The sequence below is a fragment of the Mustela putorius genome, unplaced genomic scaffold (assembly GCF_011764305.1).
Source record: "Mustela putorius furo isolate JIRA1106 unplaced genomic scaffold, ASM1176430v1.1 tig00000873_pilon_pilon_pilon, whole genome shotgun sequence".
Lineage (NCBI taxonomy): Eukaryota > Metazoa > Chordata > Mammalia > Carnivora > Mustelidae > Mustela > Mustela putorius.
In genome coordinates this window covers 231764-251647 of record NW_025421504.1, presented here as the reverse complement: position 1 = coordinate 251647, position 19884 = coordinate 231764, and the positions used below count along the sequence as shown (strand labels likewise).

The following is a 19884-nucleotide window of genomic DNA, read 5'->3' as shown; positions in this document are numbered from 1 at the left end:
TCCATGCGCAGCCCCAGCTGGCAGTGGGGACTTTGTGCGGGATGGGCTTGTGTCCCTCAGCCCCAGGAGCAGCAGTGTGGTGAGCGCAGTGTCCCCAGAGAAGGGGACAGTCCTGGCCAGTGGGAGGACGCCAGGGATCCCAAGCAGCCACCAGGCTGACGTGTGCTGGGCTCCTTGAGGACAAGGTGGTCCCTTGGGTCAGGACGAGGTGGTCCCTTGGTCAGTGAGCAGGAGGTGTGTGGGTAGGGCCTGGGTAGGTAGGACAGGCAAAGTAGGCCCTGAGGAGCCGGGGGCACAGTGAGGGCATGTGGGCAGGAACTTGGGGCCATAGCTGGTCACAGCAGAGGTCTTGAAGTGTTCTGGTGTGGTGATGGGGTCGGGAGCTCTGCCCCCAGGATTGCCCCGCATCCCTGAGTCAGACCACACAGGACAGCACTTGTCTGACCTGCAAGCAGGAAGAAGTCATGGGCTCCTGGGACTCTGTTGAAGATTTTATTTATTTATTTGACAGAGAGAGAAAGATCACAAGCAGGCAGAGAGAGAGAGAGAGGAGGAAGCAGGCTCCCCGCTGAGCAGAGAGCCCGATGTGGGGCTCGATCCCAGGACCCTGGGATCATGACCCGAGCCGAAGGCAGAGGCTTTAACCCACTGAGCCCCCCAGGCGCCCCCTGGGACTCTGAAAAGCGACGTCATCTACACGCGAGTCTGTGCCCTTGTCGCCTCTGCAGCTTGGCTGTGCTCAGGGGCACTGGCGACCTCAGTGTGGCCCGAGGGGCAGCAGGCGCACAGCCACGCCCGCAGGGGAGGAGCAGCGACACAGCGAGGAGACAGGGTGTGCCGCCGCCGCACGCCACGTTGGTGCCGGCCCGTGAGAAAGACGGGGTGTGGGGGGAGCCACTTGCTGAGGAGACGTGGCAGAGGAGCCGTGAAGGCGGAGTGGACACTGGGGTGCGGAGGGTGGGCCTCGGACAGGCAGGGGCAGCGGGAGAGCTGAACAGAGCTCCTTGCAAGTCTGAGTCTGTTGTGAAAGGCGCGCCCGTCTCCTCGCGAGGCCGGGGGCCCTCAGATGCCCAGCGGTTTGTTACAGGCGCAGGTCTACAAGGCTTCTTCCAAGGAGGTTGTTTCCTTTTCGGCGTTTCTCTTTACAAATGCAAGGAAGGAGGCCCTGACATGCCATGGACCGTTCCACACGGTGCCAGGAGGAGAGCCTGACGTGAGTTCCACATCCGTTCCTAACGAAGACGGCCTGTCGCGAGGACCTGGAGGGCTGTGTCCTCCCTCACCCCACCTGCGCCGAAGGGCCTCATCGGCCATACAGATGGGCTGCTGGTGGCCAAGTGCCTGAGGCACTGAGTGAGCGTTGCTTCCGAATGGGGGAGGGCAGGGAGAAGGCCCGTGTCCCGCGGCCCTCGGCCCGCAGGCAGGGCCCGAGTCCACTTCCCGGATTCCTGCCTGGGCGTCCTGGTTGGCCCGTGGCAGCTTCTCTCCCTGTGAGCTCCCGTGCTCCCGTGGGCTCGACGGAGAATAAACTCCAGATGGAGAGCTGATTTCTGTGAGCTGACCGCTGTAGCCACTGAGGGGCCAAGATCAGCATGTGGCCCTTGGACGGGCACTTGTTTGCCGCCCTCGGGTGCAGAGCTGTCGAGGCTGCCCTGCACGCTGCCTGCGGCCCGCAATCCACAGCCCCTTTCTGCATCTCCCAGTGGGGCTCTCGTGGCCCGGCGCAGGCTCTCCAGGGGGCCGCCAGAGCCGGGCTGCACTGCTCCTCGGGCCGGGCCGCTGGAGGCGCAGTCCCTGTCGGCTGCAGGGGTTCCTGCACCACTGTCGGCACACTGGGGTCCCATCAAGGAGCAGGGTGGGCCTCGTGGAGTGGTGGGCTGTGTGCGCTGCGCCTGCTGCGGTGTGGGCGCGGCTCCCCGGCCCGACCGCCCAGCGGCTTCAGCACCCCTAGGCGGTGTTGGGCCTGTGTCGCCCACCGTGCTGGCTCGCTCTCAGCAGCTCCAGGGAAGCGGCTTCTTAAGACCGGAGATGGCGGGCAGAAGCAACACGGGGACCGCCAGGCCCTTCCTCACGTGCTGGCAAGGTGCACTCCGGAGTCTGCACCACGTGGGCTGCCCCTGCCGGTCCCTGCCCCCGCCCAGGACAGCGCGCGGTGCCTGCCTGTCCCCTAGGCCCGCCCAGCCGTGATCCCTGGGGGAGCAGGGAGTCACCGCCTGTTCTCAGCTGCTTTCTGGTGGCATTTGGCGAGGCTTGAGACACGGCCTTCTTCCCTCCACGTTCACCCGCCGCACCCACCACTTAGCTGTGCCAGAGTGAGGACGACATAGAGAAATGCTTTGTTTTGTGCAAAGAGGAAAGGAAAAAAGCCCTGACTGCTGCTGTGCTGTGTTCATAGCCCCGAAGGTTGCTATGGCTCGGGGTCTGTGGGGGGGAGTGCCCTCCATCTGCCCCTCCCACTTTCCCATGCTGCTCTGTTCTAGGGGCTGCCTGGAAGGGGGGGCACCGTGGGGGGCGCATCCTGGGGGTGCCGCTGCTCTTGGGTGGGGTACTGCTTTTGGGTCGGTGGGAACTGTTGCCAGGTCGGTACGGGGAGGAGGAAGGCGAGGTCCTCCGGGGCGTGTAAGGATTGTCACTTAGTCCCCGGAGGAAGGAAGCCGGAGCATTTTCTTGAGCACATATTACTAGTTTGGCTCGTAGTGTGGGACACGAGGACCCAGACAAGACCGTCCTGACACGTTAGCTCTTGTCCTGTCTTCCAGCGTCATACATGTTTTAAGTCACACAAGACATTCCTGTTTTATGTCGTGAAGATTCACGGAAGTGTGCCCACATGCCTGCCTTGGAAGAGGTCTCGTTACTCCTCTGCATTTCTGAGCGTCGGAGGCCCTTTCCTTTGTGTTCCCTGTTCTCGTGTTTTCCGTGGCGTGTGTCTGCTGGCTGTAAGCCCTCTCATTTGTTCGAAATGTCTTTTTCATCTTCATTCCTAAAGGGTATATTGCTGGGTGTGGAACTCAAGTTCCACATTGATTGATTTATACTTTAAAGACAACTGTATTGTTTTCTCCGTTTCTTTCCTGTTTTGTCGCTGTTCTTTTCCTGTTCCTCGCTGCTCTGATGGAGACAGTCTGTGAATCTTCTCCGGCTCCTTTGTGTCTGTTTTTTGCGGCTCACACAGCACACAGGAGTGCCAGGGCTCTGTGCCCTGTGTGCCGGCCGGCCGTCTGGGTCACTTGTGGCAGAACTCATCCGTTGTTTCCCCAAGTTACGCTCTCCTGCTCTTCTTTCTCCCACACCGTCCGGCGCACCAGGCTCGGCAAGGCAGACCTGCATCAACAGCCTTCACGTCGGTCCTGCCTCCTCCCCTTGCCTGTCCATTTCCGTGTGGGGTTTGTGCCCCACAGTCCACGGCACGGGCTCTCTCTTCCACTGGCTCTCACTTGTTATTAAACCTGTCCATTGAATTCCTGGTTCGTGTGTGTGTGTGTGTGTGTGTGTGTGTGTTGAAGTAGGCTCCACACCCACATGGGGCTTGAGCTCACGACCCTGAGATCAAGCCTGAGCTGAGCTTAGAGTTGGACGCTCAACGGACTGAGCCACCGTGTGCCCTCTAATTCTCGTGATTCTGTTTCAGAATCTGTTTACTTTTTAATAGTTTCTGTATTACTGTTAAAGTTTTTAATGATTTCCTTTACCTTTTTGAACAAAACGAGCATTTAAGATCTGTCTAATAATGCTAATGTGATTGTGGTTGTGTAGGACACTGTGTGTGAAGACTTGGAGAAGGACTTGGAGGCTCAGGACTGTTTGTTCCCCCAGAGAGTCTTTCCGTGGGCTTCTGGCTGGAGGCAGGGGCTGTGAATGGACTGGGGCACGTCCATCCCTGTCAGGGCGTGAGCGGTTCTGTGCCGGCTGGAGCCAGTGGGCCTGTGTCTAGGTTTGTGTAGGATGTGGTCCTTCGGATTCAAAGCCTGTGTGAGGGTTTCCTGGCTTCTGTCAGGCGCTCTGTCCCAGGGGCCTGTAAGGGCTCCTGCGCACCCTGGCCATCTTCCTGGGTTTTCCCGTGTGTGCCTTCTCTGGAGTCACCCCAGCTGCTTGGTGGAAGTGGCTCATCTCGGAGCTGTGGCCGCTGTCTTGGCCTGGGGCTCTCCGTTTCCTTGGCAGCTTCCAAGCTGTGTGATGGAAGCACACAGTGACCTTTGGTCCAGCTTTTTAAAAATGTTGTCTTGGCTGGTGGGTTGATCTGAATGACCTCGTCTGTAACTTTTTTTTGACTTTTTATTTTGAAATGATTGTTGACTCACAACAATGTTTTTTGTTTGTTTGTTTCTAAAAGATTTTATTTTTAAATAATCTTTACACCCAACATAGGGCTTGAACTCACAGCCCTGAGATCGAGAGTCACACACTTCCCATTGAGCCAGCCAGGCACTGCCCCCGCGCTTTTTTTTTTAACTTGATAGAATACATTTAAAGTTCACATGCAGGACAAATCTGCAAGAAAAATATTTTTTAAAAATATTGAGGGGTTGGGGGCACCCAGATGGCTCAGTCAGTAAAGAGTCTGCCTTTGGCTTGGGTCATGATCTGAGGGTCTTGGGATCGAGCCCCATGGGGCGGGGGGTTCCCTGCTCAGGAGGGGTGCTGGAGCGAGCCTGTTTCTCCCTCTGTCCTTCCCCTGCTCCTGCTTTCTCTCTCTCTCTCGCTCAGATAAATAAAATCTTTAAAAAAATAAATAAAATCTCGAGGACTTGGATTTTCCAGTCCTTGAAACATTCTAAAACCATTCAGAGCAGAGTGGCATTTTCTTCGGAGCAGGCAAACAGGCTGGTAGAGCAGAAGACAGGGTCAGAAGCGGGTGCCGATGTGATGACACGCATGAGATCTGATATGTGACAAGACAGAGCACTTCCTGTGCTGGTGTGGAAGGTGGCTTGTGGAGGAGCGACGACGTCACGAAGGGAAAGGGAAAATCACAACCCCGCCTCCTACAGATCCAGAACTAAATTTCTGATGAAAGCCCCCAATACAAAAAATACAATTTAAAAAGCTTCAAAGAAAAAATAAATAAATAAAAAAAATAAAAAGCTTCAAAGAAATTTTAGGAGACATTCAGGAAAGCGTTGGTCCCTAAAAATCTTAATGCGGAAAATTTCAAATCTTCACAAAAGCGCAGAAAAAGCTCGTGGAGCCGGCGTCAGCTGTGCCCCGTTCCAGCGAGTCTCGTCGGCCACGTGTCTGTCTTCCCTGCGTCGCGAAGCGGACGGACGGCGCCTCTTGAGCTCCTGCTCCGACAGCCCCTGCTGGGGAGGGCTGCAGTGCCGATTGCTCTGTTCTTGGCTTCTGGTGCACGGCCTCCCAGCAGAACGGGAAGGAGCTGCGGAAAGTAGTGTGTCCACACACGTACCAAAAACTGAGTGTGTAAGCCAGCAGGTGTAACACGGAGTGAGAGGAAACCCTTGTGCTGCCGTGAAGGGAAGGGTGACTGTTTATGGGGTGTGCAGAGCCCTAAAAACGGCCAGAGCAGATGCAGGGAGATTGCACGTGAGCGCAGAACTGGAGAGCCTGTGCCCCGGTGGCTAGTGCGGACCAGTGTCCAGCCTCCCCCAGCAAGCAGAGCTTGGCGGCTCCGGCCCCGGCTCCGGCCCTGGGGCGTGTCCGCCCCAGGCTCTCCAGTGCGCCGGCTGCTCTGGGCATCACTGCTGAGGCTCGACCTGCAGAGCCGTGTGAGGGCACACAGGCTGCCAGCGTCTGCAGGCACGTGTGGCCGCTGCCGGTGCAGTGACCGAGAGCAGAGTGGGGGACACTCGCCCGTCAGGGGCCTTCCTGGACTAGTTGTTCTGCACCCATGGCATGAGGTTGCCAGGTGTCGGTTCTGTTGTTGGAAGAGCAGGATGGTGGCCGGAGGGTCTCCCACTACTAGGCGGGACCTCATTCCTGGGCCTGGGTACTGGGAGTCAGAAGCTGCGTGGAGGGGGACCAGTTCATCTCTGGTCGGCAGCACCCCGGGCGCACGCGGGCTGCGCGGTGGCGCTTTCACTCCGTGCTGGCTGGTGGCACTTCAGGGCATGGCTGTCTGGCTCGTGGGTCCCTGCGTGGTGGCCGCAAGCGCCCCAGCACACTGTGAACTTCAGGGAGAGCTGTTGTCAGCACAGGGTCTGGAGGCACTTGCCCTGCTCGTCTTGCTGTCCAGGTGAGACCTGATGGAGGGACAAAAAGGTGGGGGTGTAGAGACCCTGGAAAGGGGGTGTCCGTGGGGAAGCAGCACTGTTCTTTCCTGCTTCTGTAGAAGCACGAGGGTGGGTGTGGTCGTGCCAGGTGCCCAGGGGTCGTCACCAAAATGCCGGTGGCGTTTTTTTTCTCTGATGTTTTTCTGTAATGTTGCAGTTTTTTCAGCAAATACAAATTATTTATGCCATCAAGAAAAAACCGTACTGTATCCAGTTCAGTGTGACGGATGTGGTGGGTACAGGGCCTCCCTCTCGTGAGTGGGTGATCGGGGAGAGGGCTCTGGAGTGGCTGTGTTGGAGGCATGGAGCCTGCTGGGACGCAGGGCAGCTTGCCGGAGCAGTGGGGCCGTCCGGGTCGGCAGGCAGTGCGGCAGGGGAGGGCAGCCTGCAGGAGGGCCGCCAGTGGGTGCTCAGAGCTTGTGGGTTCCACCATGCACTTTGGTGGGTTTCTGTGCTGTGGGTGGTGTTTTTAACCTCCTGACTATATTGGACCAACTTCTGCCCATGGGTGTGGTAATCCTTTCTTTAGTTAAAAAACTGACACATCATTCAGAGGACAGGAATTTGCCCAGAATTTCAACACCATAGCTTGTCCAGGAACCATCCTGTCAAGGGTAACAGCCTTGCTTTCTCTGGGGAGAGTGTGCAGCTCAGTGCTCTTGACTGGCCCTCGTTTTGCCCCTGAGCAGACTCCTGGGCGCTCATCTGTCCTGACCTGGGCGGACTGTGAGCGTGCACCTGTGCCAGGACGGCTTCTGCCGCCTTTGGAGATGCCCTTTCCTCCTGTGCTAGCAGCTTCTCTGTGGTTCTCATCTCAGGCAGGTGCCACAGCTCAGGGTCATGAGCAGGTGGTGCTGGTCCCATGAGCACATGCACGTCTGAATCAGGACTCGTCCCTGGGGACTCGTGTTGGGGTCACATCTGCAGCCACGAGCTCTGTGGCTGCATGTGTCCCTGGGGCTGCCTCTGCCTGGGCCGGATCTGGAGCAGATCTGGCCGGTTCTCTGAGGCCAAGGAGGGGCCGGGGCTGCTGCCAGACTGGCCAGACAGCAGCACGGACGCATCCGATGTGGGGGGAGGGGTCTGGTGCCAGCAGCCCAGCTCCCAGCAAAGGCAGGGCAGGTGCTGCCATGGGCGTTTCTGGAGACTTGACACTGCATTTGTCCTTTTTCTTCCTAGTGTGCGTTTTAATAGAAAACTTGTCCCTTTCCAAGATGCCTTTTAGAGGTGACGCAGTAATTGGTAAGCGCTTTTCTTCTTCATTGTAGACGCACATTGTGGCATTTCCTCCCAGAACTTCTTCAAATTAGAAAGTGAAAATGAACTGGCTGGGACAGACAGCCCGTTGTAAATAACGAGCCTCCCTGCCACGCCCCGCCTCAGAAGGAGTCTTTCCCGTGTGTCCCGAGAGGTCGGGCTCCTTTCTCAGAGCTCTGGCGGCCGCTGACCTCTGTGCCGGCCAGTGTTGGCCACCCCTCGCCCGACAGACGCATGGTGTAGGCCTGCAGGACTCGGGGTGCAGCTGGGATGGTTGAGGACCCACTCCTGTGGGGCAGTAGCCGAAGCCTGCCACCTTGTACGGCCGTGGCCACAGGGAGGCAGGACGCTGTCCCCTGGCACACTTTATTCTGTGTTTTTGTGGCCCGAGGAGTTCTGGGACCAGGAGACCCTCCCCCAAAAAAAACAACCCAAAGAATTGGAAAAATTGTGCATTCTTTGGTCATGTGGGATCTAACTGAGTTAAATACTGAGGGTGTACTGGTGCGGCCGGGCGCTGTCTGAGGGAGAGGGGCTTCTGCCAGTGCCCCCGGGAGCTTGCAGCGTCAGAGGAGCAAAGCTCTCCTGGAAACACCAGCGGCCAAGAGCGGGCTCTCTCCCCCCACATGGAGGGCTTGGCGTGGTGTGCCCGGGGCAGCGTTTGCCTTCGCCCGTGCCCACACGCGTCCTGGAGCTTACCCACTGGACGAGGCCGACGATCCGGGTTTGGGTTCATCCCCGTGTTCTCCGCGGGGAAGCCAATGTCTCTTGTTCCCTCGACAGACGGGTGGCAGTGGCTGATCAATGACACGCTGAGGAGTCTCCATCTGATTTCAAGTCATTCTAGACAACAGATCAAGGTACGGCCGCGAGGTTTCTGTGTGGAACAGACACTCGGGGCACCTGGTGGCTCCGTGGGTTGAGTGTCCCGCCCTTGGTTTCAGCTTGGGTTGTGATCTCGGGGCCGCAGGCTCAAGCCCTGTGTTGGGCTCCACACTCTGCAGGGTCTGCTCAAGACTCTCCGTCGTTCCCTCTCTCTCGCCCCTTCCCCTGCTCATGGACGTGCTCACGTGCGCTCTCTGAAGTGCACAGATAGAAAAAATCTAAAGAGAAGCGACAGCCATTTTTTTCTTTGTGTTTGTTTCAAAGAATGTGTGTGTTGTGAGTCCGTTTTATACAGGAACGTGATCCCTGATAAATGCCGTAATTCTGCTGGGAAATCGGATGGTGTTATCTGTGTAATTTATAATCAGGAAATTGATGCAGCCAGTGATGACCAGAATATTATTTCGGTTTTATATGACAGTTTCTGGTTTAATTAGAGTCAGCTTCTGAACATCTCTCCTATGTGTCCCTAGTGACTCTTTACTTGGGTGGGGGGTTCTGTGTCCTGCTGCGCAGCAGAAGGTGGGGTCGGAGACTGCCGTGACCCTTGGGTGCCGGTGGGAACTGCGGTCCAGGGTCCTTGCCTGAGAGCGCGGGCTGTCGTAAGCGAGAACAGAGTGTGGGCGTCCGGTGGCCGATGGGCTGTTGTCCTGTCCTGGGACGGGTGACTTTGGCCTGGCGGAGCCGTGACGGCGGTCCTCACGCAGAGGTGGACGGGCTTTGGTATTGAGGGTGGAGAAATGGGAGTCCGTGTTGATTTCCCAAATGATTAATTGCCCAGCCTCCTGCGTATGCTGTTTTTCTTGTTTTAAAGGAACCTAATCATTCCGTAGAGCCCAAGTACAGCTCCACTGACGGAATCGGAGCGCTTCGTTGTGAGGCCTCCAGGCTCCCTGGCAGGAACGGTCCCCAAACTGACTCCCAGCGGCAGGGGTTGTGGTAGTCCGCGCAGGTGACACCTCATTGTGACGCTGCGTTGTGTGCCCTGTCCCTGAGCCAGTGGCCCTCTCTCCCTGTGCAGTCTCTGACCCCTCTCTCCGGGGCTGGGCTCAGCAGCCTGCTCTGGGGAAGCAGGGGACGGAACGTGGGAATCCAGCATAGCCCCTGCTGTCTGTCTGATCCTGAGAGACCTACCTTGAGCGCTGGTCCTCCTCGGCAGTGGATGTGTTCTGGGGAGGTGGGGGGGTCCCGGGGGCCCACGGCTGCTGCCACGTCAGCTCCCACTCTCCTCCCCCTGGCCCCGGCCCCGCACCTGCCCTCTAAATGAGGCCTGTATGCTACTTCTGTGTGTACGACACACACTTTGCCCGTCACGGATTCTGCTGGGAAAGAAAAAAAATGCCCCATTTTATTACCAACTGTTTTATAGAGATATAAAGAAGATGTTTACATTGAAGGGAAGAAATCACATTTTCCGCGCAGATTATTAGTTGCAGGGAATATGGAAGTCGTTACTGTGTCTGACGGTGGTCCGACATGCTGGAAAGGGGGACGTGAGTCCGTTTCGGTTTGTTTCGAGCTTAACCACTGGCCTGACAGAGAACGGCCCCACGGCGGGGGCGCCCGGGAGGCCGCCCGGCACATTCACGTCCCGCTTTGTTTCAGGAAGCGGCTGTCTTGGCCCTGGCTGCTCTCTGCAACGAGTACTACGCCCTGGAGACTGGGGAGGCGGACCCCGCCAGGCAGGGTGAGTGGGCCGCGGGGGCCTCCGGCAGGACGCTGGCGCACGGAGTCTGGGCTTTAGAGCGCTGCCTCCTGCTGCAGGTGGACAGGGCGTGGGAGGCAGGGGCCCGAGATGGGCGCCGGGCCGAGGGGGGGTGGGGGACACGGGCCTGCGGCTCTCGGATGCCAGGTTTGTGTAGCTGCTGGAGGCGTCCTTCCCTCTTCCACTCCAGACCGGTGCTCATCGCCCCGCACGGGCGAGAGCAGGCACGATGCCCGCCACGCAGAGCCTGTGCTTCTGTCAGTGGCGCTTGCCTGAGTGACGTTTCAAGTTCGCTTTCCCCGCTCGCCGCTTTGGGGGTTCCCGCTGTGCACGGACGGAGTGCCTGCCTTATCTGGCCTCCGAGGGAGCTCCTGGTTCCTGTTTGTTTGTCCCGTGTTTCCCTTGGTGTTTGTTCCTTGGCTCCTTCCTCTTCCTTCCGGTCCTCGCTTCCGAGGTCCCATCGGCTCAGAGGGTCTGCCTCTGTGTCCGGGCACGTCCTGCTTCCCTGTCTCCGATGGCATCGGTGACTTCTTTAGGGCAGATGTGGTTTTCGGGTTCTCATAGGTGCAGAGCCACAGTTTCCTGGAGCGGGTCCTTGGCGTGTGCGTGCACGTTGACCTTTCTGGTTCACAGAAGCCTCGCTGCCCAGCGTTGCCTCAGTTAGGTTTTCCAGAACCCTCTTGTGGTGGTTTCTCCGACCCGTGGTGGGTCTTTGCCGAGAAGCTTCGTGTCCGCCCACCTGGGGGTCCCGCGGTGGTCTTGTGCCCGACAGTCACTTCAGAAGCATAGGGAGCACTTGGAACTCATTTTCAATGGTAAAAATCGTGTGTGCAGTAGTCTAGATCTACTTTCTGTGATTTTTTTCAAAAATAAGAAAATATTCTGTGATGTGATCTTCTGACAGACTTTCCAAATTTATGACATTTTCCCTTGGCCATAGGCAGTGTTCCATAAAGAGGTAGTGACATCATTTTGTATTTAGTCTGCTTATGAAAATTGGGACGGTGAGGTCACACTTCACTTTCTGCCTCAGAAGAGAAGGTGGCATCACTGTGCCCACTGGAAGAGCAAGTGGTGTGTCCCCTCCAGGGCGTGGAGACCCCAGCCGGCAGAGGTGGCCGCGCCGGGGCGTGCACGGGCGCTCCTTCGCTGTCCTGACGTAGGCCCTTGAGGTTTCTGTGCACGTGACTCCCCGGTTGTGCTGTGTTGACGTCCAAGTGGTGAGGACGAGAGCCGGTCACGGTGGGCAGACGGGTTGGGGTGCAGCCTCCTGGCCCCTCCTGGCCCCTCCCGGCCCCTCCCGAGCAGCGCTGGTCTAGGACAGCCCGGTAGCCCCTGCCCTTCCCACCCTGACTGCCCGTGAGTCGGCCCTGCACGCTCTGTTCCTGTCCCTGTTTCGCCCCGACGGTGGCCTTCCCGTCTCGGGGAGTGTGTCTGTCCACGCGCCTGGTCGCACGTCCTGGGGCGGGGGGCAGCACGTCCCCCGCGCGTGGTGCTGGGGACACGGACGGACGCGAGCAGGCATCCTGCACCCTCCAGCGTTCATTCTCCTAAGAGTGAGGTGTCGCGTGTTCGGGTTGTCTGTGAAAACTTCAAGACCCTGTAGTAAACACTGTGAATCCATTTTGGTCGGAGCCCCTTGGAAGGTGCACCTGCTTCGGACGCTGGCGTGCTTCCCCGTTTCTCTCACCGCTGCTCACGCGGGTCTGAGGTGGCACAAGGAGTGCGCGTCGTGCGGGAAGGAGGCAGCGGCCCTTCTGTCGTGTCCTTTCAGAGGAGCTGATCCGGCAGTACCTCGCCGACCTGCGGAGCCCGGAGGAGATGGCTCGCTGCGGCTTCTCGCTGGCCCTGGGCGCCCTCCCGCACTTCCTCCTGCGAGGCCGGCTGCAGCAGGTGATGCGCCCGCACCCCGGGGAAGCGGCCTGTTGGGTCTGCGCGTTGCATGGGAGCCGGTGGGGGAGGCCTCGGGAGGGGTCCGACCACGAATCCACGCCTGTTTGGGCGTGCGGCCGTGAGGAAGGAAACGGGGTGCTCCTGAGGGCGCCTGGTAGACAGGAGGGACTTGGAGGGACTGAGTGCTAGTGTGACAGAGGGAAGGCGTCACTGCATCTGTGGAAATACCTTCGTGCAGCCGTGCTGTGTCCCCTTCCTCCTGCCTGGGACATTCTGGGGTCAGAGGCACTGGACGCATGGCCTAGAACTCAGCTCTGCAGCTTATCCGTTTGGAACGTGGGAGCGACTCTCAGGACCGAATGGCCCTGGGAGGAGTAGCGGATCGAGACACCAGGGGTCGGCTGGTGATGGGTCCTAATTCCCAGCTCGGCGCCACGGGACAGAAAGGGAGCAGCTGGCACTGGGGATGCCCCGTGGGGATGACCTGGGGGCAGCAGCCACATGTCCTCCCACCTGCGGCAGAGCGTGGGGCCCACCAGGCGCGTGTTCTGTTGACGACGTGTTACCGCCTTTCAGGTGCTGGCGGGCCTGGGAGCCGTGACGGCCATTTGCCCTGAGGACGTGAGCTTTGCCGAGTCCAGGCGGGATGCTTTGAAGGCGATCTCAAGGTGGGTGTCCGGGCTTTTCCCCAGCCCTTCCTCTCCCAGGGGCCAGCGACCAAGCACTGAGGGTGGTCCCTGTCGGTGTGGGCCAGAGCCCCGTCTCACCTGAGGAATCAACTTCGAAGCAAGTCTAACTTTTTATCTTCTCGTGTCTTCTCTTTTCAGAGGGTTGTCAAAGAATGTTTCCAACTCAGAGGCTCACTGACCCTTTCTTCATTGTCACTATAGTGAATGTCAGACCTCTGTGCTTTAGGGGCAGCAGCCCGCCTCGAGAACTAGGGCCTGAACCTTCGCTCGTCTGGAAGTGCCGTGTGGAGTGGCCCGGGGTGTAGGCCGTACACGGCGTGCACCAGGACACACTTTCCTTTCTCTGTCACCACCCATGCCCCCTTCTGCTCTGTGGGGTACCACTGCTTTCTGCCAGCATGGAGGGTGGGAAGGGCCAGCACAGGTGGCCTCTTGCGCACGTTTTGAGCTGCAGACACTAGGAAATGTGGTTTTGGGGGAAAGCATCATTCGGCGTGTGTCCGTGTGGAAGGAACTCTGGGATTCCGAGTCGGTCTCTGAGGTCGTTGGCCTGTCCCGGCGTGTCCCGTCTGGCCAAGACGACGGGAAAGATGGGGTTCACAGACACTTGCCGTATTTCATGCATTTTTCATAATTTCAGGGTTTGCCAGACGGTTGGCGTGAGAACAGGAGGAGCCCCAGACGAGGTTGTGTGTGAAGAGAACGTCCCCCAGATTTACCGCACGCTGCTGGGCTGTCTGCACGACTACACCACCGACAGCCGGGGGGACGTGGGCGCGTGGTAAGGGCAGGCGGTCTCTCGCTCTTGGTCCTTGAGCTGTGCTCTCCGCCCTGAGCCTGTGTTCTCAGGACAGCAGAGCATCCTTGGGCCTGGCTCCTGGTTGCGTTCCGCTCTTCTCTGAAAAATACTAAATTCTAAAACACAGAAACTTGTCATTCCCTCGTCCCAGCCCCCATGGCTGGCTTTCTAGTTCTCCCGAGAGAGTTCAACGAAACCAAGGCCCTGATGTAGCCATTCAGGGCGAGAAGGGAGTCAGGCCACTTTGGAGGAGGAGGAAACGGGTACTTCTCTGGGGATTCACTGCACAGTCCTCTGTGGCCCCTTCCGATGGAAACCAGGTGCCCAGATCTCAGTCTTGGGAGAAACTTGACTTGACTGTTCTTGCGAGGACACCCTAGACAAGTCGTTGCAGCCTGAGCCAGGACGAGGCTGTGCCCGCGGTGTGAGGTTTGCTAGCGTGTCATTTCTTCGTTCTTACGTCGGCCGCTGTCGTCTTTCCAAGATTTCAGTGTACATAGCAGACCTAGTTACCTTTTGTTGGAGGAACTGAGAGCTTCTCTTACGCCTTCTGTCTCTTGTTCTGAACACGCTGTGATGGGCGTGCCGAGAGGCCGCGTGGGGTAAGATGTCACTGACCCCGCGCAGACTTGTTCTTTTATTACATGGGAAACAGAAGCTGAGCCTTAGGTGACGCCTCGAAAGAAGAAAAGAAGAAATGCACGCGTTCTTCCACATGTGGCAAGTTTTTGGCCACGTTTCTTTAAATCTCCTCTGCCCACCGCATCCTGGACTCCCTGTCTCCCCACACCCCCAGTGGGACCCACCCCCGCCCACCAGCCCTGGGGTTCTACTCTCTTTTCTTTCTTTCCAGTTTTTTTCTCTCCAGTTGTGTACATTCTAGTTCATGTTCACGCTCACTGGCTCTTCCCTGTGTAACCTCTGTGTGGCCGTCAGGGTCTCCTGAGAAAGCTCGGATTTCATCATCTTGGTCCTTACAGTTCCCGTCTGGGACTTTCCCCCCCGTTCTGTGTCTGCCGGCCTTCCCGGCTTTCCCTCCATCAGGACGATCCTCCCCTCACTGGCTTGCTTTCCTTCCCTTCTGCTCGGTCCCACGTGGTGCTGGGGACGCAGCTGCGTGGGGCCCTGATGGCCTTGGCGTGTCCTTGTGGACGCAGCAGGGTTCCTCGGTGGGAGTGTGGGGGGCCCTGGAGGGGCGCCCCTGAGTCCTTGGAAAGTCTGCCCTGACAGCTGCCTGTAGTCCTACGACAGCATGGCCCCTGCGCTTCCCTGTCGCCGTGAGACGTGGGCTCGGGCTGTACCCGTCATGGTCTGTGTCTGTCACTGATGACGGTGGGGCCTGGCTCAGTCGTGATCCCCGGACAGCGCGTCGTCTTCCTGGTTCTTTGTGGAGCATGTGGTTTTGAGGCAGATCCTGCTCCGGGAGGTCTGCTGTAGGGATGGGTTCCTCACTCCTCCAGAGGGTGCCAATGGCTTCTAGTGGCCAGTGGCCATCACCTTGCCTGACGTAGGTGGCCGTCCACCCACGGTGGGTCACCCTCCTGCGTGGGCATGGGGTCCCCCTGTGCTCTCGGGGGCCCTGGTCCCAACTCCTTCCAGTCCAAGCCCAAAGGACAGTGGGTTTTTCCTGGGTCCCTCAGCAGCACAGATGCCGAGCCCTGCGAGGAGGAAGCTCGGGCAGGGCTGTGCCTGGGGTGTTGGTGACGGTGTCCCTCCCAAAGGCCCATGTGTGCGGTGTGCGTGTGGCAGCCCAGCGACGGCCATTCCTCGTGCAGAGGTTCTCGCTCTCTGTAGGAAGACTCCGGTTACTTACTTTGCCGCTGTGCTCCGTCAGCGTGTCCCTCACAGCTGTTAGAGACTGTGTTTGTTCCGGGATCTGTGGCAGTCCCGTCTGCTTCTTCCTCTCCTACTATTTTAACCCTTGGCTCTTTTTTGTTTGCTTATAAACCATTGCTGTAGCTCTTACTAGATACACTCCGAATCGCGGAGTCTGCGGCCGTGCACGTCCTTGCGGGGAGCACGAAGGTCCGGCCCGCAGTGTGGGTGCAGGCATCGATCGGGTGGCCTGCGGGGTCGGGCCGTGTGTCCCCTGTGCCTGCAGCCCTGTCCGAGGGCCTCCCAGCAGCCATGCTCGGCATCTGGCATCCTGGCCCATTTCTCCCCCGTCAGGAGCTGGTGAGGCCCCAAGGGGGTGTGTGTGGCCTCGGGTTGTCCTGTGAGGGTTGTGCCTACCGACACCGAGCCACAAGGTACTCCCCTCGCCCGCACCCTGCCCAGCCCTGGTGCCCGCAGACGGGTAGGCAAATGCGTGAGGTCTTGGGCAGCCTCTGGTTGGCGGCCATGCCCTGGCCCGTGTCTGTCTAGTGCCTCCAGTACCCCCACACCTGTGCTCAGTGCTTCGCCCGCTGATCTCCTGTGGGTCGGGGCCTGCATCTGTCTGTTGGTGGGAGGGCCGATGCCTGGCCTGTGGTCCCTGCTGTCTGGCTCTGTCCCCAGTCTAAGTGGGGCTTTTACCCTGGGTCAGCCAGTCACGCTGCACGCCCAGGTTTTCATGCTATGGAAGCTTCGTGTTCTTGGTGTGAGCGAGTGTGGAGTGAGTCTGGGGGAGGAGAGAGCGACGTCCTGGTGCGCAAGGACAGTGGCAGTGGCAGACGTGAGCTGCCTGGCGCATCTGCTCTCAGTTTCTCTGCCAGGACATAGCTTTGTAGACTGGGTCGTGCTGCCTTTGGAGGTGTTGTGGGGTCGTGAGCGCGGTTCGTGTGCACTTGGGACCTGGCGTCTGCCTGCGGGCGTCAGACGTGTGTCCTCGCTAATGGAGGAGAAAGGGCTCTCGCTCACGGCGCGCACCGCGTTCGGGGCGTTTCCTCCTCAGGGGACGGTCAGTCTCGAACTTGTCCTGGCTGAGGGTGTCTGAGCCCCCGGGGTGTGGCCGGCGGGTCCTGCGGTCACATGGTACCTGGGGCTCTCACTGCCTCCTTGTCCCTGCAGGGTCCGCGAGGCTGCCATGACCGGTCTGATGGACCTGACGCTCCTGCTGGGGCGGGAGCAGCCAGAGCTGATCGAGGCCAGTGTGTGAGTGCCTCCCGTGGGGGTCTGGCGGCCGGCCCGGGGTCTGTGTCCAGTCTGCTGTTGCTGCCGGGGCTCCCTGCCAGTCCTCCTGCCTTCAGCTCCTCCCTGTGCCCACTCCCCCCCACGACCTGGGGCTCAGGCCTCTGCGGTGTCGGGTCCCCCACGGCAACGTCCCGTCCTCCTGGCCGCTGGGGTGGCTGCTCTGTCGCGGGGCCGTTCCGGCTGGTGCCCTGGGTTCCAGCAGGCTAACGGCTCCGCTCCTGTGTGCAGCTGTGAACAGGTCATGTGCCGCGTGGCCCAGCAGGCGAGCGAGAAGATCGACCGCGTCCGCGCACACGCCGCACGCGTGTTCATGACGCTGCTACACTCGGACGGGTCCCCCGTCCCTCATGTGCCCCACCGAGGAGAGCTAGAAAAGCTCTTCCCAAGGTATGGGAGGCCGGGGTCCCCAACCCCCAGCGGGCGTGGCCCCCCCCCAGCTTGTTGGCTCACTCTCTGCAGATCCGACGTGGCCTCCGTGAACTGGAACGCACCATCACAGGCCTTCCCTCGCATCACGCGGCTCCTGGGGCTGCCGGCCTACCGCTACCATGTCCTGCTGGGGCTCGCCGTGTCCGTGGGTGGCTTGACCGAGTCCACGGTGAGTGAGGAGGTCTCTTGGGTGGCCCGCAGTGGTTGGGGGGGCGCCTGGCCCAGGCGGGGCAGTGTGGGAGGTCCGAGTGGGCGCAGGCACTGTCGGGCGGCGGCCAGAGGCTGAGAGGCACACGCGGGGAGGGCGGCTGCTTCCTTGCTGTGCTGGTGTTTCTCTGCTTTGAGGGTCAAAGTGGCGTTAAGGGTCTCCCCTTCCTCTGGCCTTGGGTATCCAGGGCAGGACCCCCAGGACAGTGTTCCCTTTCCTGAGAGTGGGCCGGCATCCCCAGGGGAAGCTGAGCAGCAGAATTTTGCGTTTGGAAGACCCGAGGTGACGGGACTAGCAGGAACGTTGTGGCGCGCTTCCGTGTGGACAGCGGCCGCCGCGCGGGGCGGAGCGTGGAACCAGCTTCTCTGCGCGCGTGGGCTCCGCGGCGCGTGCGGACGGCACCGGCCGGCTGCTGCTACCCCCGCTGTCTCATCTTTTCTCCTCCTGTGCCGTCACTGCTGGCTGAGTTGGGTCTGTTGTGGGTTTTCCGTTTTCTCGTGTCCTTCCTGCTGGCGCGGCGGTCAGTCTTTCCTCCTCCCTGCTCTTAGTGGACCCAGAAGTAGTGTGGTGTGCACCTAGCTTTGGAGCTGTTGGTGGGGGGAGTCCTGCTCCCCGGCATGGTCCCACGTGGACGCATTTTCACTGACCTGCCTGTGCTCTTGGGCGCGGATGTCGCCGGAGCAGGAGCCGGTGTGGTGGGGCCGCTGCTCCTGGTGTGGCCGTGGGGAGCCCCCTCAGCCCTCGCTTGGCAGAGTGCAGCTTCCCTCTGAGGCCCCAGCCTGTGACCTGCTGGGACTTGTCGTCTGCATTTGTCAGTGCGCTTGTGGTTCCCGTCCCTTCTGGAAACTTCTCTGCCCCTCATTCTCGTTGGGGACTCCTCCTCCCGCGCACCCTTTATGAGGCCCCCGTGTTTCCTCCTGTGCCCTGTCCTCCCTGGCCTTCCGACTTCGCTCCCGGGCCCTGCTCTGTCGCAGCTGGTACTGTCGGCTCCTTATCCCCGGCCCCTGCCGCGTTGTTTTTTTATCCCCAAATGTTTGCTTTGTTTAGAAATCTCTCTCCTGCTTTTTCATTGTAGGCTCATCTGGGGTTTGTGTGTGTGTGTGTTTCCTTTGCTTTTAAGAGTGTGCGTGAGTGGGGGTGAGGAGCAGAGGGAGGCAGAGTCTTAAGCAGACTCCCCCGAGCACAGAGCCTGTCGACCTCACGACCCTGAGGTCGTGACCTCAGTCGAAAGCAAGAGGCCGACGCTCGGCGGACTGCTCACCCAGACATGTCTTTGTCATCACGGTTTTTCCTAAGAGTTAGCCGAGGGCCTCTCCTGCGTGCCCTGTCTTGGACATCTGGTTCCTGTGTTGTCGGGTGGGAGCGGGTCTCCGTGGGCTCGCTTCCTCTCCTTGACTCCTTCCTGGTCACTCCCGTCCTGGGTCTGCGGCGCGGAGGCAGGCGACTCTGGTCTGGGGGCTCTGCCTTCGCCCCTGGCAGGTGGCTGTGGGCAGCAGTGCAGGGGTGTGGTGCCAGCTCCTGCTGCTGGGTTCCTGCTGCGCACACCGCCAGCTGTGCCCAAGCCCGTGTGGTCACTGCCTGGGTCACTGGGTCAGTTCCTTCTGCTCATTCGTTGGGGTCTGTGGGCCCAGCAACGCCTTGGGGGCTACAGCTTGAGTTTGGACTAGAAGGTGTCAGAGCATCTGGTCCCCTGGCCTGCTTCTCCAGGGGATGGTCCACCGAGGGTCATTGTAGGGCTCAGTCTGTGCTGGTGTCCCAGGAGAAGCACTTCTGGGCCAGTGCTCATTCCGCGTCTCTGTGCTCGTGCCCCCTGTGGCGGGACGTTGCCCACCTCATGCTGGGTCGCTCTGTCTCCCCCGCTCCGTGGCGGATGTTGGGGTGGAAACATCCAGGTGGACTCTGGGGCAGGTGGCGAGGGGGCGGCTCTCTTTCCACTGTTCCCAGAGTGTCTCTGTGTGCAGGTCCGGTACTCGACGCAGAGCCTCTTTGAGTACATGAAGGGGATTCAGAACGACCCACAGGCCCTGGAGGGCTTCGGGGGGACCCTCCTGCAGGTCTTTGAGGACAACCTTCTGAATGACAGGTGAGGGGGCGCTCTTGTCACGGTTTTCAGACCTCCACATTCTCCCTTATACCCACCAGCATTTTCAAGGGGGAGGAGAGATAGGTCCAGGCGAGGACCTGACTGCAGCCGGGCGAGACCATGCCCGCGGCCCGCGGCCATGTCACCAGTGGGGAGCTGCTGCCAGCCTGCGCCGTGGGCCGGCCAGAGCAGGACTTTGCTACACGTTGGGTGTCAAGATGATTGAGGCTGTGAGCCTGGCAGGATAAAAGTGGCTCTTCCCGAGGTGACAGCTCTCTGCTCTGTGCAGGGACATGTCTGCTCTGTGGTCTGGATCTCTGCAGGCCAGAACTGCAATGTTGCAGCACGAAATAGGACTTGTTTTCTGACCATCTTTGCTGCATTGTTCTTGCAAACTGCTTTTCCGTGAAGATGGCACGGAGACCCCATGGGTCCTGTCCTTGGAATTGGGGGTGCTTCCCGAAGTCCTCTGGGAGGCTTGTTCCTGGCCTGGGTTCGCAGCTGTCCCGGGTATCTGGGCCCTGGTCACAGCAGTGTGAGTGCAGGCCCTCGTCGGCCCGTCCTATCCTGGGAAGCAGACGAGAGCTCAGCCGGTTAC

The 19884-nt window shown here is 59.6% G+C and overlaps 2 protein-coding genes across 3 annotated transcripts in view; one reads left to right on the top strand and one right to left on the bottom strand.

Annotated features, from left to right (window-relative positions):
* The window catches only part of B3GNTL1 (UDP-GlcNAc:betaGal beta-1,3-N-acetylglucosaminyltransferase like 1), a 110690-nt gene that overhangs the window by 3266 nt on the left and 87540 nt on the right, over positions 1-19884 (bottom strand). The window lies entirely within an intron of this gene.
* The window catches only part of TBCD (tubulin folding cofactor D), a 155034-nt gene that overhangs the window by 124703 nt on the left and 10447 nt on the right, over positions 1-19884 (top strand). For both annotated transcript variants that reach the window (XM_045085596.1, XM_045085595.1), the window contains exons 24-33: positions 7407-7469; positions 8268-8344; positions 9975-10056; positions 11849-11967; positions 12544-12635; positions 13297-13437; positions 16444-16527; positions 16795-16953; positions 17026-17164; positions 19165-19286. In XM_045085596.1, coding sequence (XP_044941531.1) covers positions 7407-7469; positions 8268-8344; positions 9975-10056; positions 11849-11967; positions 12544-12635; positions 13297-13437; positions 16444-16527; positions 16795-16953; positions 17026-17164; positions 19165-19286 — 1078 coding nt within the window. The remainder of the gene's footprint in view (positions 1-7406; positions 7470-8267; positions 8345-9974; positions 10057-11848; positions 11968-12543; positions 12636-13296; positions 13438-16443; positions 16528-16794; positions 16954-17025; positions 17165-19164; positions 19287-19884) is intronic.